Source organism: Chiloscyllium punctatum, chromosome 7, assembly GCF_047496795.1.
Source record: "Chiloscyllium punctatum isolate Juve2018m chromosome 7, sChiPun1.3, whole genome shotgun sequence".
Lineage (NCBI taxonomy): Eukaryota > Metazoa > Chordata > Chondrichthyes > Orectolobiformes > Hemiscylliidae > Chiloscyllium > Chiloscyllium punctatum.
Window position 1 is genome coordinate 131,785,440 of NC_092745.1, and position 25,324 is coordinate 131,810,763.

At 45.4% G+C, this 25,324-nt stretch overlaps 1 protein-coding gene across 4 annotated transcripts in view; it reads right to left on the reverse strand.

The window, feature by feature from the left end:
- Window positions 1–25,324, reverse strand: part of LOC140480147 (uncharacterized) — a 454,819-nt gene that overhangs the window by 87,440 nt on the left and 342,055 nt on the right. For all 4 annotated transcript variants that reach the window (XM_072574857.1, XM_072574858.1, XM_072574856.1 and 1 more), the window contains 2 exons: window positions 21,534–21,587; window positions 16,327–16,380 (listed from right to left, as the gene is read on the reverse strand). In XM_072574857.1, coding sequence (XP_072430958.1) covers window positions 16,327–16,380; window positions 21,534–21,587 — 108 coding nt within the window. The remainder of the gene's footprint in view (window positions 1–16,326; window positions 16,381–21,533; window positions 21,588–25,324) is intronic.

The window sequence follows — 25,324 nt, forward strand, 5'->3', positions numbered from 1 at the left end:
CTGACCCCAGGGGAAAGATTTTGCCTATTTACCCTATCCATGCCCCTCAATTTTGTAAACCTCTACAAGGTCACCCCTCAGCCTCTGACGCTCCAGGGAAAACAGCCCCAGCCTATTCAACCTCTCCCTGTAGCTCAGATCCTCCAACCTTGGCAACATCCTTGTAAATCTTTTCTGAACCCTTTCAAGTTTCACAACATCTTTCCAATAGGAAGGAGACCAGAATTGCATGCAATATCCCAACAGTGGCCTAACCAATGTCCTGTACAGCCGCAACATGACCTTCCAACTCCTGTACTCAATACTCTGACCAATAAAGGAAAGCATACCAAATGCCTACTTCACTATCCTATCTACCTGCGACTCCACTTTCAAGGATCTATGAACCTGCACTCCAAGGTCTCTTTGTTCAGCAACACTCCCTAGGACCTTACCATTAAGTGTATAAGTCCAGCACTGCACATTTATCTGAATTAAACTCCATCTGCCACTTCTCAGCCCATTGGCCCATCTGCTCCAGATCCTGTTGTAATCTGAGGTAACCCTCTTCGCTGTCCACTACACCTCCAATTTTGGTGTCATCTGCAAACTTACTAACTGTACCTCTTATGCTCACATCCAAATCATTTGTGTAAATGACAAAAAGTAGAGGACCCAGCACCGATCCTTGTGGTACTCCACTGGTCACAGGCCTCCAGTCTGAAAAACAACCCTCCACCACCACCCTTTGTCTTCTACCTTTGATCCAGTTCTGTATCCAAATGGCTAGTTCTCCCTGTATTCCATGAGATCCTACCTTGCTAATCAGTCTCCCATGGGGAACCTTGTTGAACGCCTTACCGAAGTCCATATAGATCACATCTACTGCTCTGCCCTCTTCAATCTTCTTTATTACATTTTCAAAAAACTCAATCAACTTTTTGAGACATGATTTCCCACGCACAAAGCCATGTTGACTATCCTGAATCAGTCACTGCCTTTCCAAATACATGTACATCCTGTCCCTCGGGATTCCCTCGAACAACTTGCCCACCACTGAGGTCAGGCTCACTGGTCTATAGTTCCCTGGGTTGTCTTTGCCGCCCTTCTTAAACAGTGGCACCACGTTAGCCAACCTCCAGTCTTCCGGCACCTCACCTGTGACTATCAATGATACAAATATCTCAGCAAGAGGCCAGTAATCACTTCTCGAGCTTCCCACAGAGTTCTTGGGTACACCTGATTAGGTCCTGGGGATTTATCCCACTTTTAACTGTTTCAAGACAGCCAGCACTTCCTCCTCTGTAATCTGGACATTTTGCAAGATGTCACCATCTATTTCCCTACAGTCTATATCTTCCATATCCTTTTCACAGTAAATACTGATGCAAAATATTCATTTAGTATCTCCCCCATTTTCTGTGGGTCCACACAAAGGCCACCTTACTGATCTTTGAGGGGCCCTATTCTCTCCTTAGTTACCCTTTTGTCCTTAATGTATTTGTAAAAACCCTTTGGATTCTCCTTAATTCTATTTGCCAAAGCTATAACATGTCCCCATTTTGCCCTCTTGATTTCCCTCTTAAATACACTTCTACTTCCTTTATACTCTTCTAAGGATTCACTCGATCTATCCTGTCTATACCTGACATGTGCTTCCTTCTTTTTCTTAACCAAACCCTCAATTTCTTTAGTCATCCAGCATTCCCTATACCTACCAGCCTCCCCTTTCACCCTGACAGGGATATACTTTCTCTGGATTCTCGTTATCTCATTTCTGAAAGCTTCCCATTTTCCAGCCGTCCCTTTACCTACGAATATCTGCCTCCAATCAGCTTTCGAAAGTTCTTGCCTAATACCGTCAAAATTGGCCTTTCTCCAATTAGAACTTCAACTTTTCGATCTGGTCTATCCTTTTCTATCACTATGTGAAAACGAATCGAATTATGGTCACTGGCCCCAAAGTGCTCCCCCACTGACACCTCAGTTCCCTGCCCTGCCTTATCTCCCAGGACCAGCAATTACTGTTTTAGATGCTGTTGCATTGTTTTGGAATTTTGGAAAAAAAAGTCAAACAACAGCAGTTTAAAAGGGAGAAGAGCAGACAAAGGAAGCACATAGTGAGGACAGTGTGGGAAGGAGAGGGAGAGAGAGAGAGAACCTGCACAGTTACCACCTTTGCTGTTTGAATTTGTGTATTGCTGGACATTGGAGTGCATCTGGGAAAATTAACAAACAGTGAATTTCACAACTAATCTTGGAGGAACCTGTTTGGGCGAAGTTCACAGCACAGAATCAGATAAGTTAATCGTCATTTTAAGTCTGTCCAAGAGAAAGGCTGCAGTAGTGAGTATAGTGGATTCTTTCTTGATTATATGTTTTTGGAGATATGTCTCTTGATTAAACTTAAAAAAAAGGCCATAGCTATTAATTTAACCTGGGGCAGTGTTTGTAGAGTAATAAGACGGTGTTATTTTCTAGGTCTGTAGATTGTGAAGGAGCAAAAATGGTCTTCAATAGAGTGATATGTACTTCTTGTCAGATGTGGGAGTTTAAAGAGAGTTTAAGGGTTACTGCGGATTATATCTGCCATAAATGCTGTTGGATGCAAATCTTATCAGATCAAGTGGATCGGTTAGAGAGACAGATAGAAGCGATGAGGAATTTGCAACAGCAACAGTATGTGATAAGAGTAGGTCAAGTTTTTCACCTTCTGTAGTAGGTATATCCACATACTGAATCAGAAAATGTGTCTTGTACACCCTTAAGAAGTTCCTCTCCATCTAAACCTTTAACACTCTGGCAGTCCCAGTCAATGTTTGGAAAGTTAAAATCCCCTACCATAACCACCCTATTATTCTTACAGATAGCTGAGATCTCCTTACAAGTTTGTTTCTCAATTTCCCTCTGACTATTAGGGGGTGTATAATACAATCCAAATAAGGTGATCATCCCTTTCTTATTTCTCAGTTCCACCCAAATAACTTCCCTGGATGTATTTCCGGGAATATCCTCCCTTAGAACAGCTGTAATGCTATCCCTGATCAAAAATGCCACTCCCTCTCCTCTCTTGCCTCCCTTTCTATCCTTCCTGTAGCATTTGTATCCTGGAACATTAAGCTGCCAGTCCTGCCCATCCCTGAGCCATGTTTCTGTAATTGCTATGATATCCCAGTCACATATCCCTAACCATGCCCTGAGTTCATCTGCCTTCCCTGTTAGGCCCCTTGCACTGAAGTAAATGCAGTTTAATTTATTAGTCCTACCTTGTCCCTGCCTGCCCTGACTGTTTGACTCTCTTCTGTTCTCAGCTGTACCCGTCTCAGATCGATCTCTTTCCTCACTATCTCCCTGGGTCCCACCCCCCCACCTTACTAGTTTAAATCCTCCCAAACAGTTCTAGCAAATTTCCCTGCCATTATATTAGTCCCCTTCCAATTTAGGTGCAATCCATCCTTCTTGTACAGGTCACTTCTACCCCAAAAAAGATTCCAATGATCCAAAAATGTGAATCCTTCTCTCATACACCAGCTCCTCAGCCATGCATTCATCTGCTCTATCCTCCTATTCCTGCCCTCACTAGCCCGTAGCACTGGGAGTAATCCAGATATTACTACCCTTGAAGACCTCCTTTTTAAATTCCTGCCTAACTCTCTGTAATCTCCCTTCAGAGTCTCAACCTTTTCCCTTCCAATGTCATTGGTTCCAATGTGGACAATGACCTCCTGCTGGCCCTTCTCCCCCGTGAGAACATTCTGCACCCTCTCTGAGACATCCTTGATCCTGGCACCAGGGAAACAACACACCATTCTGCTTTTTCTCTGCTGGCCACAGAAACATCTGTCTGTACCTCTGACGACAGAATTCCCTAACACAATTGATCTCTTGGAAGCCGATGTACCCCTCGTTGCATTACAGCCAGTCTCAATACCAGAAACTTGCCTGTCCGTGCTACGTTCCCCTGAGGATCCATCACCCCCTACATTTTCCAAAACAGCATACCTGTTTGAAATGGGCATATCGACAAAAGAGTCCTGCCCTAGGTGCCGACCTCTCTCACCCTTCCTAGAGTTAACCCATCTAGGTGACTGTATCCCTCATGATTCCTTTTAATTCCTTGTTTCAGATTGGTCCTGCATTTCCAATTCTCCTCCAAAGCTTTGTCTGTTTTCAATCTCCTAGATCTCATTTACGCTTCCTTTTTCCTCTTATTTTGTCTCACAATTTCACCTGTCAGCCATGGTTCCCTAAGCTTGCAGTTTCTATCCCCCATTTTCACAGGGGCATGTCTATCCTGAACCGCTACACCGGCACCACTCCCCACCTCTTCCTCCGCTACATTGATGACTGCATTGGTGCTACCTCGTGCTCCCGCGAGGAGGTTGAGCAATTCATCAACTTCACCAACACATTCCACCCTGACCTTAAATTTACCTGGACCATCTCTGACACCTCCCTCCCCTTCCTGGACCTCTCCACCTCCATTAATGACGACTGACTTGACAGTGACATTTTTTACAAACCCACCGACTCCCACAGCTACCTGGATTACACCTCTTCCCACCCTACCTCTTGCAAAAATGCCATCCCGTATTCCCAATTTCCCCACCTCCGCCGTATCTGTTCCCAGGAGGACCAGTTCCAACACAGAACACACCAGATGGCCTCCTTCTTTAGAGACCGCAATTTCCCTTCCCAAGTGGTTAAAGATGCCCTCCAACGCATCTCGTCCACATCCCACACCTCCGCCCTCAGACCCCACCCCTCCAACCGTAACAAGGACAGAACGCTCCTGGTGCTCACCTTCCACCCTGCCAACCTTCGCATAAACCAAATCATCCGCCGACATTTCTGCCACCTCCAAATGGACCCCAACACCAGGGATATATTTCCCTCCCCACCCCTTTCCGCCTTCCGCAAAGACCGTTCCCTCCGCGACTACCTGGTCAGGTCCACGCCCCAAACAACCCACCCTCCAATCCTAGCACCTTCCCCTGCCACCGCAGGAACTGTAAAACCTGTGCCCACACCTCCTCCCTCACCTCTATCCAAGGCCCTAAAGGAGCCTTCCACATCCATCAAGGTTTTACTTGCACATCCACTCATATCATTTATTGTATCTGTTGCTCCCAATGCGGTCTCCTCTACATTGGGGAGACTGGGCGCCTCCTAGTAGAGCGCTTTAGGGAACATCTCCGGGACACCCGCACCAATCAACCACACTGCCCCGTGGCCCAACATTTCAACTCCCCCTCCCACTCTGCCGAGGACATGGAGGTCCTGGGCCTCCTTCACCGCCGCTCACTCACCACCAGACGCCTGGAGGAAGAACGCCTCATCTTCCGCCTCGGAACACTTCAACCCCAGGGCATCAATGTGGACTTCAACAGCTTCCTCATTTCCCCTTCCCCCACCTCACCCTAGTTCCAAACTTCCAGCTCAGTAACTGTCCCCATAACTTGTCCGGACTTGTCCTACCTGCCTATCTCCTTTTCCACCTATCCACTCCACCCTCTCCTCCTTGACCTATCACCCTCCCCCACTCACCCATTGTACTCTATGCTACTTTATACCCACCCCCACCCTCCTCTAGCTTATCTCTCCACGCTTCAGGCTCACTGCCTTTATTGCTGATGAAGGGCTTTTGCCCGAAATGTCGATTTCGAAGCTACTTGGATGCTGCCTGAACTGCTGTGCTCTTCCAGCACAGCAGTTAGTCAGCGGAAGGGTTAGTCAGCGGAATGGATGAGAGGGGGGAATGGGGAAGGAGGTTATTTGAAATTGGAGAACTCAATGTTGAGTCCTCCGGGCTGGAGGTTGCCCAGGCGGTTGTTCCTCCAATTTGTGATCTGATTCGCTGAGGCAATGGAGGAAGCAGGTTTTGAACAACATGCTTTCGGCCCCCCGTCACCAAAGACAGCCCTCTACCCCTCCACTGCTCTAAAACCACCCCCTCCAAATGCATTAAAGACAGGGTCCACACCAGTCTCTACATCAGGGAGACCAAACGTAAACTTAGAGCACACTCTGCGAGCATCTCAGTGGGTCCCACAGGGTCCACCCTGACCTAGCAGTCACCACCCACTTTAATTCCCCTTCCCACTCCCCTTCCGACATGACCATCTTTGGCCTCATCCATTGCCACAACGATCCTAACTGCAAATTGGAGGAACCACACCTCACCTTCCGCCTGGGCAGCCTATAGCCTGGAGGACTCAACACTGAGTACACCAACTTCAAATAACCCCCCTTCCCACCTCCGACTCCCCTCCCAGCTCCTCCCCAAATGCACCCCCCCCACCCCACCCCTGTTCCTCTGACCAACCCTTCCTTCTAGCCACCAACCGGATTCACTTCTCCCATCGACCAACCAGGCGGTACCTTCTACCTGTGTTTACCTATCCCTTCCTCACCACCCTGCCACCCCCTCCCCACTCAATCTCCCCCCACCCCCTTTATCTGCAGCTCCCCTGCCACCCACGCCCAGGCCTGAAAAAGGGTTACACCTGAGACGTCGACTTCTCCACCTCCTGATGCTGCCTGCCTTGCTGTGGTCCCCAGCCTCCTCCCTGTCCCTCCTGATGCTGCCTGCCTTGCTGTGGTCCCCAGCCTCCTCCCTGTCCCTCCTGATGCTGCCTGCCTTGCTGTGTTCCCCAGCCTCCTCCCTGTCCCTCCTGATGCTGCCTGCCTTGCTGTGTTCCCCCAGCCTCCTGCCTGTCCCTCCTGATGCTGCCTGCCTTGCTGTGTTCCCCCAGCCTCCTGCCTGTCCCTCCTGATGCTGCCTGCCTTGCTGTGTTCCCCCAGCCTCCTGCCTGTCCCTCCTGATGCTGCCTGCCTTGCTGTGTTCCCCCAGCCTCCTGCCTGTCCCTCCTGATCTCCCAGCCTCCTGCTTGTCTACCTTGGATTCCAGCATCTGCGGTGTTTTCTGTCTCTAGGATTGAATGAAGGAGCAGACTCAATGGGCTGAATGACCTAATTTCTGTTCCTATGTTTTGTGGTCTTATTTCCCTCCTTAAACGCCATTTGTGCAGCAGATGGGTTTTTACCATAACGAACAGTACTGTTGTTGTTAGACCAGATTGCTAATAAATTCAAATATCACCATCTGCCATGATGGGATTCAAGTCTATGCTCCTAGACTCTTGCTTACTAGCCCCATGACCCAACCACGACATCAGTGCCCCCACCCCCATTCTCCTCATCGAGGTTAAAAATACCACCCCTTATTTTTAAACAGTGACTCCCTGGTTCTAGAATCTTCTACAAGAGGAAACAGCCTTTCCTGGTTAAGGACCCCGAAGGATCTTCTTTATTTAAAAGGAATCATCACTTCTTCGTGCAAGTTCCAGCTGCTATAACCCTATCCTGGCTAACATGTCCTCACCCAGCCCAGGATATTGAACCTTCTCAGATCTGCGTCCAATGCATGTCCATCCTCCCTTAGGAAAGGGAACCGGTTCTGTGCACGGGACTCCAGATGTAGCCTCACCACCATGTGTACAAAAGAAGCATAACCCTCTCCCTACTCTTGCATTCAATTCCGTTCACAATAAAACATAACATTCTATTATTCTAGGGTATAAAGAGGGAGTGTAGGACCTGTGCGTGCATACATCATTGATGGTGGCAGGACAGATAGACAAAGAGGCGAATAAAGTTGATAGTATCCTGGTTTTATAAATAGGGCACAGAGTACAAGAGCAAGGAGCCTATTGGTGACCTTGTATTAAACCCTGGTTTGGGCTCATCTGGAATCTTCCTTCTGAGGACTCCATTTCAGGAAGAATGGGAAGGCATTGTGCAGGGTGCAGGAAAGATTCAGGGAGTGCTCCCAGTATGAGGATCATCAGTTATGAGGACCGTTCAGGATAATTCACACTGTCCTCCTTAGAAAAAAGAAGGTTGAGTGGAGATTTTATCTATTCAGAACAGAGAACAGAAAAATATTTCCCATTGGGAGAAGGGTCAACAACATGGGAGGGCACAAGGTTCAGGTAATTGGCAAAAGATGCAGTGGCGGCAGGAAGAGGAATACTTTGACCAAAGTGTATAGTTAGGATTTGGCATGCACTGGCTGAGAGTGTGATGGAGGCATGGTCAACCCAAAATTTCAGCTGAGAGTTGGATTGGGATCAGAAAAGGGAGCGAGTGAAGAGGAACAGGAGAAGGCAGAGGTGAGGCACCAGAACAGACATGATGGATAAATGGTTTCTGTACTGTAGCCATACAGGGATTCTTTGAATATTCATTGGATGCAAATGCATTAGAAATGACACCACCCCAACACAGCATCGTAGCACAGAGTGAGATCCAACTCTACACAAACAGATTACTGACTTTATCTCCCAATGTGAACCCACAGTCGTAATTTCAAAATGTTAGCTCCCACCTTCTTCATCACATTTCCTACTCTGGGAGTCACTACTCAATTCCTCTCTTAGTTACAGGCATTTGGAAGAGATTGCATATTTTTCCTTTTTTGGAACTGTAGACGGATATGGAATTTAGGAACTGCTCAAACTGAAATATCAGGATAGTTTTGCAACTTGAAAATTAAAGGCTGCATTTTTTGGGCCGCGTAATTCAGTGTTGTTTTTTTGAAGTCCTGTTTGAGAGAATTCGAGACTGAGAGGCACCAAGAGACTTTTGAATAAGGAAATTTTGCCTGACAACAGTCCTGGCACTGGTTCAGCTGCATAGTGTTAAAGGCTCAAAGTGTCAGGCAGCAGAGAGAGAAACCTCCAGAATTTGAGGACAGAAAGCATCCATCTCTCCCTCACTCTCACTCTCTCTCTCTCTCTCTCTGTGAGATATAGACAGAAAACCAAGGATACTTAAAATAAATAACGTTAATGAGACCTCACTCCACCTGATCAACTATTCACCCAACAAACCTATTCTCAAAATCTAGGTTTTTGAGCTATGGAATTTTGTGGTGCCTGACCACATTCTTACTCAAAGTAAAACTGTCTTGTTTTATTCTTTAGGTGAAAGTGAGGACTGCAGATGCTGAAGATCAGAGTCGAGAGTGGTGTTGGAAAAGCACAGCAGGTCAGGCAGCATCCGAGGAGCAGGAAAAATCGACGTTTCAGGCAAAAGCCCTTCAGTCACAGGATGTGGGCATTGCTGGCTAGGCAATTGCCTGTCCTGAATTGCCCAGTGATTAGTTAAGAATCAACCAGATGTCAGCCAGATTGGGTAAGGTTGGCAGATATCCTTCCCTAATTAGCGAACTAGATGGGCTTTTCCGACAATCGGAAATAGATACATGGTCATCTTTAGAATCTTAATTTCAGAGTTTTATTGAATTCAAATTCCACCATCTGCTGGGGCAGGATTTGAAACCTGGCCCCCAGAAACCTGGATCGTGTGTGTGTGTGTGTGTGTGTGTGTGTGTGTGTGTGTGTGTGTGTGTGTGTGTGTGTGTGTGTGTAGAGGTATACAGGGGAACCTCAATTATCTGAAGGACACGGGTGGGCAGTATTTCGTTCAGTTAATCTTGCCAAATAATCCGATATTCGGACAATCAAATGCCGGATAATTGAAGTTCCTTTGTAGTTTAAGTTGTACAGTATTAGATTAAAAACCATTCCTTTTCTCCATCCTTTGTTAAACTTAATATAACAATAGTTATTTATCTGTTAATGATAAAACTTAGTGTGAACTTCCTTCATCCCAAATAGTGGTCAGCCTGGTAAATTTACATCTTGGTGGTCTCACTGGGATTTTATTCATTTTGAGGTGGCCTGTGGGGCAGGATTCATGGTGTGACCTTTCATGTTAAAGTAGAACACAACAATAGGGGTAGAATTCAAGTTTATAAAAGTGTAAAATCGAACATCTGTGAAGCGTTTGAGTTGATGTTCTCCTTACAAAGTAAGACACGCAGGCAGAATTGAAGTTGGAATGATGTTGCGATGAGAAGATTATACTGTTTCAGACACAGCTGTTATAACAGAAATTTGCATTGGATTTCTCCCAGGTTTAACACAAAACAAACAACATTGGAAGATATGCTAAAACTTGTTAAATGGAAATATCATTTTGCCAAGGAATTAGTCTCACAAGTAAGCTATAGGTATATCAGGAAGAAAAGAATTACTGGAGTAACTTTTAGTTTAGCGATGGAAAGGGACAGGTACATGCCACAGCACAGGAGTTATAGATGGGGACTGTCAATTATAATGTGATTAGGCAAGACTTAGGAGGCATAAAATGGGGCAGCAAAATGCAGGAGATGGGAACAATCAAAATGTGGAGCTGGTTTAAGGAACAGATATTGCGTGTCTTTGATAGGTATGTCCCTGACAGGCAGGGAGGAAGTGATAAGGTAAGGGATCTGTGGTTTACCAAAGAAGTTGCATCACTTGTTAAGCAGAAGAGGGAGGCTTGTGTGACATTGAGGCGAGATGGTTCAGTTGAAGCGATGGAGAGTTACAGAGTAGCGAGAAAGGATTTAAAGAGAGAGTTAAGAAGAGTAAGGAAGGGACATGAGCTGTTTTTAGCAGGTAGAATAAAGGAGAATCCTCATCATCCTTTTATTCCTCACACACCAATAGAAAGCTTTAGGATTCTCCTTTATTCTACCTTTATTCACTCAGAAGCTAGGGAGGAGATGGTGGAGCCTTTGGCTCCGATCTCCACAGGGCCAGGCAAAGACAGAAGTGGGAAGTTGTGTGTGGACCCTGTGGAGATCGGAGAGGTGCTAAATAAATATTTCTCATCTGTTTTCACTCAGAAAAAGGCGAATATTGTAGAGGAGAAAACTGAGATACAGGTTATTAGACTTGAAAGGATTGAGGTTAGTAAGGAGAAGGTGTTATCAACTCTAGAAGGTGTGAAAGCAGACAAGTCCCTTGAGCCGAATGGGATTTATCCGGGGATCTTCTGGGAAGCTAGGGAGGAGATGGTGGAGCCTTTGGCTTTGATCTTTGAATTGTCATTGTCTACAGGTTTAGTACCAGAGGATTGGAGGATTGCAAATGTTGTCCCCTTGTTCAAGAAGGGCAGTAGAGATAATTCAGGTAATTATAAAGCTCTACATCTGTTGTAGGAAAAGTTTTGGAAAGGATTGTAAGAGATAGGGTTTATAATCATCTAGCAAGCAACAATTTGATTGGAGATAGTCAACATGGTTTTGTCAAGAGCAGGTTGTGTCTTACAAACCTCATTGAGCCTTTTGAGAAGGTGACCAAGAATGTGAATGAGGGTAGAGCAGTTGACGTGGTAAACATGGACTTCAGGAAAGCCTTTGATAACATTCCACATGGTAGACCTTTGAAGAAAATGTTGAGAATTGGGATTGAGGGTGATTTAGCAATTTGGACTAGAAACTGGTTTTCTGACAGAAGGCAGCGAGTGGTGGTTGATGGAAAATATTCAGCCTGGAGTCCGGTTACTAGTGGTGTGTCACAAGGATCTGTTTTGGGACCACTGCTGTTTGTCCTTTTTATAAACGACTTGGACACAGGCATAGGTGGATGGATTAGTAAACTTGCAGATGACACTAAAGTCAGTGGAGTGGTGGACAGTGTGGAAGAATGTTACAGGTTGCAGGGGGACTTGGATAAACTGCAGAATTAGGCTGAGAGGTTACAAATGGAGTTCAATGCAGCTAAATGTGAGGTGATACACTTTGGGAAGAATAATGGGAAGGCAGAGTACTGGGTCAATGGAGAGATTCTTGGTAGTGTGGATGTGCAGAGAATCTTGGTGTCCATGTACATAGATCCCTGAAAGTTGCCACTCAGGTTGATAGTGCTGTTAAGACGGCATGTGGTGTGTTAGGTTTTATTGGTAGAGGGATTGAGTTCCGGAGCCATGATGCCATGCTGCAAATATACAAAACGCTACTGCGGCCTCACTTGGAATATTGTGTACAGTTCTGGTCGTCCCATTACAGGAAGGATGTGGAAGCATTGGAAAAGGTGCAGGGGAGATTTACCAGGATGCTGCCTGGTCTGGAGGGAAGGTTTATGAGGAAAGGCTGAGGGACTTGGGTCTGTTCTCATTAGAGAGAAGAAGGCTAAGAGGGGATTGAATAGAAACATACAAGATGATCAGTGAATTAGATAGGGTGGACAGTGAGAGTCTTTTTCCTAGGAATGATGACATCTGCTTGTACGAGGGGACATAGCTTCAAATTGAGTGGTAATAGATTTAAGACAGATGTCAGAGGCAGGTTCTTCACTCAGAATGGCCGTGTCTGTCAATGTAGTTAACTCAGCCACATTAGGGGCATTAAAGCAATCCTTGGATAAGCACATTGATGATAATGGGATAGTGTAGGGGGATGGGCGTAAATTAGTTCACAGGTCAGCACAACATCGAGGGTCGAAGGGCCTGTTCTGTGTTGTACTGTTCTATGTTCTAAGATTAGGGCCAATCAAGGACAGTATGGGAAGTCGTGCGTGGAGTCAGAGGAAATAGGGGAAATGATAAATGAATATTTTTCGTCAGTATTGACTCTAGACAATAGCAATGTGGTTGAGGAGAGTACTGAGTTACAGGCTGCTATACTAGATAGGATTGAGGTGCATTAGAAGATCTTAGCAAGTCTGGAAAGTGTGAAAATAGATATGTCCCCTGGGCCAGATGGGATTTATCCTAGGATTCCCAGAAAGTCAGGGAGGAGATTGTCGAGGCTTTGGCTTTGATCTTTATGTTGGCATTGTCTACAAGAACAGTGTCAGAAGATCGGAGGATAGCAAATGTTGTTCGCTTGTTCAAGAAGGGGAGTAGAAACAACCCTGGAAATTATGGACCAATGAACCTTACTTTGGTTGTGGGTAAAGTGTTGGAAAAGGTTATAAGAGAAAGGATTTATAATCATCTGGAGAGGAATAAATTGATTAGTCAATACGGTTTTGTGAAGCGTAGTTCATGCCTCATAAACCTTATTGAGTTCTTTGAGAAGGTGACCAAACATGTGGATGAGGGTAAAGCGGTTAATGTGGTGTATATGGATTTCAGTAAGGTGTTTGATAAGGTTCCCCATGGTAGGCTATTGCACAAAATACGGAGGCATGGGATTGAGGGGGATTCCATGGTTTGGATCAGAAATTAGCTAGCTGAAAGAAGACAGAGGTTGGTGGTTGATGGGAAATGTTCATCCTGGATTTCAGTTACTAGGGGGTGACCGCAAGGATCTGTTTTGGGTCCACTGCTGTTTGTCATTTTTATAAATGACCTGGATGAGGGCATAGGAGAAAGTGAGGACTGCAGGTCTGGAGCTTTATCAAGTTGAGATTAAGTTGCTGGGTAAGCAGGTCAGGCAGCATCCGAGCAGCAGGAGAATTAACATTTCGGGCTTAAGTCCTTCATCAGGAATGAGGCCTGTCGGCCAGGGGGCTGACAGATAAATGGGATGGGGGTGGGTTTGGGGGGGAAGGTAGCTGACAAAGTGATAGGTGGATGAAGGTGAGGGAGAAGGTTATAGGTTGGTGGTGGGGGTGGGGGTGTGGGGGGGGGGGGGGGGGAGTGATGGTCAGAGAGGGGAGTGATGGACAGGTCCAGAGGCCGCTGCCAGGTTGGAGGCTTGGGCACTAGGATGATGTGGGGGGAGGGGAAACGAGGAGGCTGTTGAAATCCACATTAATCTCGTGTGGTTGCAGGGTCCCAAGGTGGAATATCAGGTGTACCTCCTCCAGGCATCGGGTGGTAATGGTTTGGTGATGGAGAAGGCCCAGAACCTGCATGTCCTTGACGGAGTGGGAGGGGGAGTTGAAGTGTTCAGCCACGGGGCGGTGGGGTTGGTGGGTGTGGATGTCCCAGAGATATTCTCTGAAATGATCCGCAAGAAGGCGTCCTGTCTCCTCGATGTAGAGGAGACCACAGCAGGTGCAACAGATGCAATAGATGACATTGATAGAGATACAGGTAAATTTCTGATGAATGTGGAAGGATCCCTTAGGGTCTTGGATGGAGGTGAGGGGGCAGGTGTGGGCACAGGTTTTGCACTTCCTGCGGTGGTAGGGAAAGGTGCCAGGAGTGGGGTGTGGGTTGGTGGGGGGTGTGGACCTGATGAGGGAGTCGCGGAGAGAATGGTCTCTCCGGAACGCTGATAGGGGTAGGGAGGTAAATATATCTTTGGTGGTGGGGTTAATTTGGAGGTGACGGAAGTGTTGGACGATGATGCGATGTCGTTTTGGAGGTGGCAGAATGAAGGCATAGAAGGATTGGTTAGTAAATTTGCAGATGACACTAAGACCGGTAGAGTTGTTGATAGTGACGAAGGATGTTGCATGTTACAGAGGGCCATTGATAAGCTGCAGAGCTGGGCTGAGAGGTGGCAAATGAAGTTTATTGCAGAAAAGTGTGAGGTGATTCACTTTGGAAGGAGCAACAGGAATGCAGAGTACTGGGCTAATGGTAAGATTCTTGGTAGTGTAGATGAACTGAGAGATCTCAGTGTCCATGTACATAGATTCCTGAAAGTTGCCATCCAGGTTGATAAGGTTGTTAAGTAGGTATATTGTGTGTTAGTTTTTATTGTATAGAGGGATTTAGTTCAGAGCCATGAGATCATGCTGCAGCTGTACAAGTTCTGGTGCGTACAGTTCTGGTCATCGCATTATAGGAAGGATGTGGAAGCTTTGGAAAGGGTTCAGGGGAGATTTACCAGGATGTTGCCTGGTATAGAGGGAAGGTCTTATGAGGAAAGGCTGAGGGACTTAAGGCTGTTTTCGTTGGACAGGAAGGTTGACAGATGACTTAGTTGAGATATATATGATAATCAGAGGGTTAGATAGGTTGGACAGTGAGAGCCTTTTCCCTTGGTTGGTGATAGCTAACATGTGGGGACATAGCTTTAAATTGAGGGGTAATAGATAGAGGACAGATGTCTGAAGTAGTTTTTTTACTCAGAGTAGCAGGGGTATGGTCCGCACTGCCTGCAACAGTAGTAGACTCACCAACTTTAAGGGCATTTGAATGGTCATTGGATAAACATATGGATGAAATTGGAATTGTCTAGGATAACTGGGCTTCAGATTGGTTCCACAGGTCGGTACAACATAGAGGGCCGAAGGGCCTGTGCTGCACTGTAATGTTCTATGTTCTACATAATAAGCTACAAGGGTCAGAGTCTGATTTCACACGCTGCTTTTGATCAAACTTGACCAAGTGAACATGCTCATTGGAAACAGTCCACGTACATTTCTCCTGTAAGTATTGAATTATACAGGGCGGCACAGTGGCTCAGTGGTTAGCACTGCTGCCTCACAGAGCCGGGGACCTGGGTTTGATTCCAGCTTCAGGTTACTGTCTCTGTGGAGTTTGCATATTCTCCCCGTGTCTGTGTGGGTTTCCTCTGGGTGCTCCGCTTTCCTCCCACAGTCCAAAGATGTGCAGGTTAGGGTGGATTGACCATGGGAAATACAGGGATAAGATGGGGTGAGTCTGACTGGGATGCTCCTTGGAGGGTTGGTATGGGCTGACTGGCCAGCTCCCATACTGTAGGGATTCTATTCCACCAATGTTGGGATTTTAAATTTCTTACTTTTATTTACAGACTAAGACTCTCTATATCTCTATACCCTCCTCCAGCCCCTGGACCTTTCTAATCTTTTTCACCTCCTCCAGCTCCTACATCCCTCACTATCTCAGTCACCTCCTCCAGCTCCTACATCCCTCACTATCTCAGTCACCTCCTCCAGCTCCTACATCCCTCACTATCTTGGTCACCTCCTCCAGCTCCTACATCCCTCACTATCTCAGTCACCTCCTCCAGCTCCTACATCCCTCACTATCTCAGTCACCTCCTCCAGCTTCTACATCCCTCACTATCTCGGTCACCTCCTCCAGCTTCTATATCCCTCACTATCTCAGTCACCTCCTCCAGCCCCTTGACCTTCTCAATCTCTGTAACTGCTGTGACTCTAAAACCCTGTAAGACCTCTGCACCTATTCTGACCTTGTCAGCATCGTCTGTTTTATTGGGCCACCGTTGGTGACTGGGCTTTCAGGTGCTAGGCTCCAGGCGGTGGAATTCACCTCCTTCTACTCCTCCTTTACACAGTCCCCTTAAAACCCACCTCTTCACTTGAAACTGCCCATCATGTTTTAGGAGCTCATTGTGGCTTAGTACTTGAGGTGCCTCGGGATATTTTACTGGGTTAGCAGTGCTAGGTAAATGCAAGCTGTTGTTGTTTAATCGATCAAGTGAATATTGGAGTGGGAGAGAGATGGAGTGGTAGCAATGGGCTATCTACCTTTAGTCAAAGTGATTGGCCTGACCTTCCAAAACTCCCCAACGTCTTCCTGAACTGGTAACTGCATTTGGTGAAAACAACTTCGCTTTGTGAGTTTGTAACATTGGGCCCCAGAAAATAATCTTAGAAACCTTACCTTGATCCCATCTTTTCCTTGTATTCCATCTTCTCCCACTGGACCTGGCTCTCCCTAGGTGAAAACAAAAGAGAGGTCATTGTTTTTATTGTGGGAAGAGAAAACGTAAAGGGCTGTAGAGTCATCATGGCACAAAGAGAGACCACTGAGCCCATCAAGACTAGTTTGAAGATTTACCCTGTAATTATCATTTGTCTTACTAAAACAAATTGAAAAGATATAAAATGTAGGTGAATGAGTTTGATAGAGTTGTAAAGATCTATGGCACAGAGAAAGGTTCTTTGGCTCATTGGTTCTACACTGGTCAAAGCAACCATCTAACATTTCCAATCCTATTTCCCAGCACTTGGCCCATCACCTGTTTGCTTTGGCCCATCTAAATCCTTCTTCAATGTGCTGTGGGTTTCTGCCTCTCCCACCCGTACAGGCAGGGAGTTCCAGATTACCTCCCCGCTCCACCCCCAACCGGATGAAAACGTTTTTCCTCATGTGCTCTCTAAATCTTCTGCCCCTTCCCTTAAACCTAGGCCTTGGGTCACTGATCCCTCCACCAAGTGGAAAGGTTTCCTCCTGTCTATACCCTTCATCACATTCTCCATCTCAACCACATCCCATCTCAGTCCCCTCTGTTCCAAGGAAAACAAGCCCAATCTAGCCAATCTCTCTCGATCACTGAAACTCTCCAGCCCAAGCAACATACTGGGAAATCTCCTCCTCTGCTCCGTCCCCAGTGCTATCACATTCATCCGACAATGTGGACTCCAGAACTGCACACCGTGCTCTCGCTGTGTGGGGTTGATGTGAATGTGCAGAGGGTTTTATCCCATTGTGGCTGTACATCTCTATGACTCTATGATATTACTCACCTCACCCACTCCCAGAGGCAGTGAGTCCCACATTCTCGCCTCACTCTTTCTCTCTCTCTCTCTGTCTCTCCCCCCGCCAATCTCTGCTTCCTCCTGCATTCCCATTTGGAGTTATCAGTGACTGTCTTATATTGATGACCCTGAGATTTGGTCTTCCCCACCCCAGGGAAAAGACCTTGTCCATTTATCCTATCCATACCCCTCATGATTTTATAAATCTCTCACAGGAACAGGATAAAGCTCCTTGGCCCATCAATCTCCTTCACTTAATGAGATCACAGCGGATTGGACACTTCAATGCTTTTTAATCGATGTTATCCTGATAAGCCTTTGATAAACAAAAAGAATCATTAATCTCTATTGAAACATCCACAAAGCCTGAGCTTCCCCAACGCTCTGGAGTACAGAATACCAAAGGTTCACCACTACCTTTATGATTATCATTCATTATTTCTAAATTGTGCCCCTGGTTCCACATTCCTCATCTTGGGGGAGTCATCTTAGATCTATCTGTTCTGTCCACCCCTCAAAGTATTTTGTTGGTTTCAATAAGACCACTACTCGTTGTTTGAAACTCTAGAGAATGCAGGGCCAGTCTGCCCAATTCCTCTTCATGGGACATTCCCACCATCCCGGGAACAAATCTGGGGAACTTTCATTGCACTCCCTCTTTGGTAATAATATCTTTCCTGAGATAAAAAGACCAAAGCTGCACACAGTACTCCACAAATGGTCTAACCAAGTTCCTGTACAACTGAAGATTTAATATAGATACGTGTGAGGTCTTGCATTTTGGAAAGTCAAATCCAAGTAGGGGTTTCATGGTGAATGGTAGGACCTTAAGGAGTGTAGTGGAACAGCGGGACCTTGGAGTTCAGGTGCATGGTTCTCTGAAAGTGGAGTCCCAGGTAGACAGGGCAGTGAAGAAGGCTTTTGGCAAACTGGCCTTCATCAGTCAGGGCACTGAGTATAGAAGTTGGGCAGTTATGTTGCAACTATACAAGACATTGGTGTGGCCGCACCTGGAGTATTGTGTTCAGTTTTGGTCACCTTGCTGTAGGAAGGATGTCATTAAACTGGAAAGAGTGCAGAAGAAATTTACAAGGATGTTGCCTGGCCTAAAGAGTCTGAGTCATAGGGAGAGGTTGGACAGGCTACGACTTTTTTCTTTCAAGCATAGGAGACTGAAGAGGGCCCTTATAGAAGTGTATAAGATCATGAGAGGCATGGATAGGGCGAATGCGCTCAGTCTTTTTCCCAGGGTTGGGGAATCAAGGACTAGAGGGGCATCAGTTTAAAGTTAGAGGGGAAAGAATAAAAGGGAATCCGAGGGGCAACTGTTTTACACAGAGGGTGGTTCGCATTTGGAATGAGCTGCCAGTGGAAGTGGTTGAGGCGGGTACATTAACGACATTTAAAAGGCATTTGAGCAAATACATGGAAACAAAAGGTTTCAAAGGATATAGACCAAATGCAGGAAAATAGGGTCAGTGTGGACGGACACTTTGGTCAGAATGAGCCAGTTTGGGCCAAACGGCCTGTCTTTCTACTGTAGGACTCTATGACTCTACAAAGCAAGAGTTCAGTGCTCTGGACTCAAATCTTCTTGTGTTACATTGAAATGGAGGTGCCAGTGTTGGACTGGGGTGGACAATGTCAGAAGTCACATGACACCAGGCGATAGTCCAACAGGTTTATTTGAAATCACAAGCTTTCGAAGCGCTGCTCCTTCATCAGGTGAAATGGAGGGAAGGGCACAGGCACAGAATATATAGATGGAGAGATAATGGCAAGATAATTCCAGATAATTAAGAGGGTCAACAGATAAATACAAATGGTGTGAATGAAATGTCTACAGGCTGAATAACAAATCTTTGCAAGTTATCAAAAGTGTTAAATGGAGGTATCAGTAAAATGTCAACAGCTGAATAGAGAGTGAAGGGATGACCAATGACCTGAATAATTAAGGCTACATTGAAGCAGAAGTTGAGTAATGCCATGGAGGGTGAAAGTGATTTAGGAGAGGCTTATAGAATGAGATAAGGTAAAAACAATGACTGCAGATGCTGAAAATCAAATACTGGATTAGTGGTGCTGGAAGAGCACAGCAGTTCAGGCAGCCTGAACTGCTGTGCTCTTCCAGCACCACTAATCCAGTTATAGAATGAGATCCCTAGAGCATGGGAGGAGCAGAAAAACCAGCATTGAGCAGATGGGTCAAATGGCCAGTTTCTGTGGACTCTCAGCAATTAAAAGAACTGCAAGATAGTTTTTGAATTCCAAACTCTTTCTTCAGAAAACTCTCCTGCTGTGAAGATTTATGACGATAATTGTGTGCTACAACTAACTGAAGCCTGAACTTTGGAAAATTGTTCCATGGATAATTTATTGCCTTTCATGTTGGTGACCCAAAGAGTGAAGATATTCTGAAGTCCATTCCATGTTTTATTTACAACATGATAGTATAGTGTGGTTAACTAAACATGGATTAGGGAATGTTTACAGATCACAACTGTCTTTCCTGATGATTAGTGAACGATGAAATTTAAGAAGGAATCTTATCCATTAACGGTATTGTGTACATAATCCATAAAAATAAACAACTTGCAGGAGCAGACTCGGGGGAGTGGGTTCCCATGCTTTTGAAATAAAGATGGACAAAACCTTCACTAGATTTATATATAATACATTTCACAATGTCCCAGAGTGTTTGATTGCCAGTCAAATAAGTTCTGAAATATAGTCACTGCTGCAAAGTGGGGAGCAAGATGCTCAATTTGTGCACAGCAAGATCTTACAAATAGAAATCTGAATGACCAGACCATCTGAAACAAAAACAGAAATTCTGGAGAAACTCAACAGATCTCGCAACATCTGCGAAGAGAGAAAGCAGAGTTAACATTCTGAAGCAGGGCCACTGCACTCAAAATATCTCTCTCCACAGAGGTGAAGAGACATGCTGAGTTTTCTGTTTTTGTTTTAGGTCTGCATCATCTGCAGTTCCTCGTTTGATTTATCTGTTTGTGTGAGGCTGCTAGAGGGATCAATATTGACCAGGGCGCCAGGAAGAATTCACTACTGTTTATAGAGAATGTGGAAGGAGAACATGAACATCAATGGAGCAGGGTTTCAGTCCAAATGCTAGTCTGGAAGAGAGCCCACCGATAGTGCAGCACCTTGTCAGTAACCCAGTACATTCCACTCTTGTCCATCTCCAGGATTCGAGTGCCTGAACTTAGCTTTCTGACTCAGAGGCAAGCCTCGAAACCACAGCTACCATTTAGCTTCAGCACTGCAGCAATAACATTGCAGGATGGACATGTTACCAGCTCTTGCAGTTATCAAAGCAGGAGCCTAGACACTGCTTTGGAGAAAACAAAGGCACAAGGTAAAATAGAAACTCAAACTGAAATTGCTGGAAAAGCTCAGCACGGTCTGGCAAGCATCAGTTCTGAAGAAGGGTCACTGACCTAAAACATCAACATTGATTTCTCTCCACAGACGCTACAAGGCCTGTTGAGATTCTCCAGCAATTTCTGTTTTGGTTTCTGAATTACAGCGTCCGCAGTTCTTTTGGCTTTTATTTAGCACATGGTAAGTTGCTTTGAAGGGCCATAAATCCTCGACTGGTTGGAGTTATTGCTTTGGTGCAATCAAGGAATTGCATTTAAAGTGCTCTCAAAACTGAGGCAGTTCAGTAACATTTCAAACTATCAATAAAATGATTTGTATTTTCACAAGAACAAACTTCTGAGAAGGATCACGAATAGACTAATCAAACACAAGATTCCATTTTTCATTTGAATAGCACCAGATCCTTTTCTCCATTGTCAAGCTCGGCTCAATATGTTTATGAATGAGAACCTGGTGCTGTTTTATTGGTGCAGCTGGAATGGAGTAAAAAACACTCCTTAAAAAACCCAGCATCACTAATAAACATGCCAATTTGTCAGCTGTGATTTAGTGAGCTGAATTCTGAAAATAACGTTAAAAAGCATAGTGAGTCATTTAGTAGTTTCATGGTGTGTGCTAATCAGTCTCCAAGGAACTTAAATGGGTTTTCACAGGAATTTGTTTCTAAACTAAGGCAGTTACTGCTGCCATTGCTTACACATTTCACAACTTACTGCTTTTAATTTGGATTCCTCACAGCTGCTGGGTTTTGTTTTTGTAACGGCTACTGCTTTGAATCAAACAAAATCCCAACAAAATCACTGACTTGTTGTATCACGCATTGGTAGATTCTGGTAGCATATGACGCTCTTCAGAAATGAAACAAGGAATGTGGCCATGAATGGGCTGTTTGGACAGGACTCAGACTGTGGTCTTATCTGAACTCACCCTCAAACCGGTTTGTCCTGGTTCTCCAATGTTTCCAGCTGGTCCTAATTCACCCTGTTTTAAAGGAGAGACAAATTCCATTAACATTCTGCTTTGAGAAATAAATAAAGTTCAGCATTCATCACACGAGGGAAAGGCAGTGATGTCCTGGTAATGTTACTGGATTAGTAATCCAGAAAACCAGGCAGTTTCACCATCAAGGCAGAGAATTTAATTTAAAAAGTACTGGAATTAAAAGTTGGTCTAACGGTGACTCTGTCAATTGTTGTAAAATCCCAATGGGTTCACTAACGTCTTTCAGGGAAGCAAATCTGCCACCCTTAACTAGTCTGCACTGCACGTGACTCCAGACCCACAGCGATGTGGTTGACTTAACCTTTACAGATGGGTAATAAATGCTGGCCTTGCCACTGTGCCCATATTCCCTGAATGAACAAAAATAATTTGCTCAATTGATTTGCTTGGTAAACAACTTATTTTCTGTAAATACCACACGGGGCGATCTTGCAAAATGTGCTCAAAAGCTACATCTCAACTCATCTGAACATACCATCTATTGCTTTACTTGGGTTTCAAACATGGGTACAATTTGGTTTGTTCCCTATTCCTGGCTGATCTCGAATTGAGTAGCTTGCTCAGCCACTACACATAGCAATTAAGAGCCAACCACATTGCTGTGGGTCTGGAGTCACATAGAGGCCAGACTGGGTAAGGATGACAGAGTTTCTTCCCTGAAGGACATTAGTGAACCATTTTCCTGGGCACTGTTACTGAGTCTAGCTTTCCATTTCGGATTTTAGAATTCCATTTATTTGCCACAGTGCGATTTAAACAAGTGCTTTGGGGCTGTGGATTACAGGCTTGGGGGAGGTGGTAATGTCTCTGGAATAGTTATCCAGAGAATCAGACTAACACTCCAGGGACAAAGGTTCAAATCCCATCATGGCAGATTGTGAAATCTAATACAATAAATTTGAAATTAAAAGCTATTCTAATGGTAACTATTGCTGACTGTTGTATGAACCCTGATGAAGGGCTTTTGCCCGAAACATTGATTCTCCTGCTCCTCGGATGCTGCCTGACCTGCTGTGCTTTTCCAGCACCACTCTAATCAAGACTCTGATCTCCAGCATCTGCAGTCCTCAATTTTGCTCTGTTGTCTAAACCCACTCAGTTCAGGGGCAATTAGGAATGAGCAACAAATGTTGGCCGAGTCAGCAATACCTGCGACCCATGAAGAAATCGATTGCAGTGAAAGACTCTGAGGTACTTCATGGGAATGTCCATTAAAATAGAGATAAGGACAGAGGATCGGGACTGGGCCAAAGAGATATGTTTTCAGGAGCACCTGCATGAGGAAATGAGAGCGGCAGAGGGTTTCTGTGACACACTGCAGTGAACGGAGAGACGCTACTGCAGGGAGACCAGAACTGGAAGTGTGTGGAGGATTGGGAAGGTGATAGGGATGTAGGGGCTAGGATGGGACAAGGATTTGAAAAAAATCTATTTGCTGCCTCTGAAATTAACTGCTTCCGCATTTTGCCAGTTAGTCTCTCTGCTTCTGTGAACGTTCACACATCCAAGGCTCTGCTGCCTGTAACTGTGGTTTTAAGAGGTTACTTTGTCCAGGGTTTTATTTGAAGGGAGGTTTTAAGGCAGATGTGCTGAACCATCTGGGTAGAAAGTCAGTCGAGGAGGTGACCAAGCATGTGGATGAGGGTAGAGCAGTGGATGTAGTGTACATGGATTTTAGTAAGGCATTTGATAAGGTTCCCCATGGTAGGCTTATGCGGAAAGTCAGGAGGCATGGGATAGAGGGAAATTTGGCCAATTGGATAGAAAACTGGCTAACCGGTCGAAGTCAGAGAGTGGTGGTAGATGGTAAATATTCAGCATGGAGTCCAGTTACAAGTGGAGTTCCGCAGGGATCAGTTCTGGGCCCTCTGCTGTTTGTAATTTTTATTAATGACTTAGATGAGGGAGTCGAAGGGTGGGTCAGTAAATTTGCAGATGATACAAAGATAGGTGGAGTTGTGGACAGTGAGGAGGGCTGTTGTCGGCTGCAGAGGGACTTAGATATGATGCAGAGCTGGGCTGAGGAGTGGCAGATGGAGTTCAACCCTGCCAAGTGTGAAGTTGTCCATTTTGGAAGAACAAATAAGAATGCGGAATACAGGGTTAATGGTAGGGTTCTTGGTCAGGTGGAGGAACAGAGGGATCTTGGGGTCTATGTACATAGATCTTTGAAGGTTGCCACTCAGGTGGATAGAGTTTGTAAGAAGGCCTATGGAGTATTATCGTTCATTAGCAGAGGGATTGAATTCAAGAGTCGTGAGGTGATGTTGCAGCTGTACAGGACTTTGGTTAGGCCACATTTGGAGTACTGTGTGCAGTTCTGGTCGCCTCACTTTAGGAAAGATGTGGAAGCTTTGGAGAGGGTGCAGAGAAGATTTACCAGGATGTTGCCTGGAATGGAGAGTAGGTCATACGAGGATAGGTTGAGAGTTCTCGGCCTTTTCTCGTTGGAACGGCGAAGGATGAGGGGTGACTTGATAGAGGTTTATAAGATGATCAGAGGAATAGATAGAGTAGACAGTCAGAAACTTTTTCCACGGGTACAACAGAGTGTTACAAGGGGACATAAATTTAAGGTGAAGGGTGGAAGGTATAGGGGAGATGTCAGGGGTGGGTTCTTCACCCAGAGAGTGGTGGGGGCATGGAATGCGCTGCCCGTGGGAGTGGTAGAGTCAGATTCATTGGCGACCTTTAAGCGGCATTTGGATAGGTACATGGATGGGTGCTTAATCTAGGTTAGAAGTTCGGCACAACATCGTGGGCCGAAGGGCCTGTTCTGTGCTGTATTGTTCTATGTTCTAACAGGTTGTGTTTTTTTTAATGAAGTTGGAACAATAGAAGCTGCCTGGATGGGTGTGGCCAGCTCTCACAGACCAGGTTTTCTAGGGTTTTCTTTTCTCTTTTCGATTCAGCAGAAGCTGCTGGAGTTTTGAAGAAGTAGGAGCTATCTTTTCCCTGTCTCGGTTACAGTTAGAAGCTGGTGTTTCTCTCTCTGCTGCTGGGTTACATAGAAGACCAAAAGACATAGGAGCAGAAATTAGGCCATACAGCCCATCGAGTCTGCTCCACCATTCAATCATGGCTGATAAGTTTCTCAACCCCATTCTCCCACTTTCTCCCTTGATCCCTTACTAATCAAGAACCTATCTCAGTCTTAAGTATATTCAATGACACGGCCTCCACAGACTTCTGTGGCAGTGAATTCCATCGATTCCCCACTCTCTGGCTGAAGACGTTTATTCTTATCTCCATTCTAAAAGGTCTCCCCTTTAGTCTAAAGCTGTGCCCTTGGGTTCTAGTCTCTCCTACTAATGGAAGCATCTTCCCAACATCCACTCTGTCCAGGCCATTCAGTATTCTGTAAGCTTCAATTAGATCCCCTCCCTCATCCTTCTAAACTCCATCGAGTATAGATCCAGAATCCTCAAACGTTCCTCATATGTTAAGCTTTTCATTCCTGAGACCATGCTCGTGAACCTCCTCTGAATACGGTCCAGGGCCAGTACATCCTTCCTGAGATATGGGGCCCAAAACTGCGCACAATACTCCAAATATAATCTGACCAGAGCCTCACAGAGCCTTAGAAGTACATCCCTGCTTTTATATTCAAGTCCTCTCAAAATAAATGCCATTATTGCATTTGTCTTCCTAACTTCTGACTCAACCTACAAGTTGACCTTGAGAGAATCCCGGGCTAGAACTCCCAAGTCCCTTTG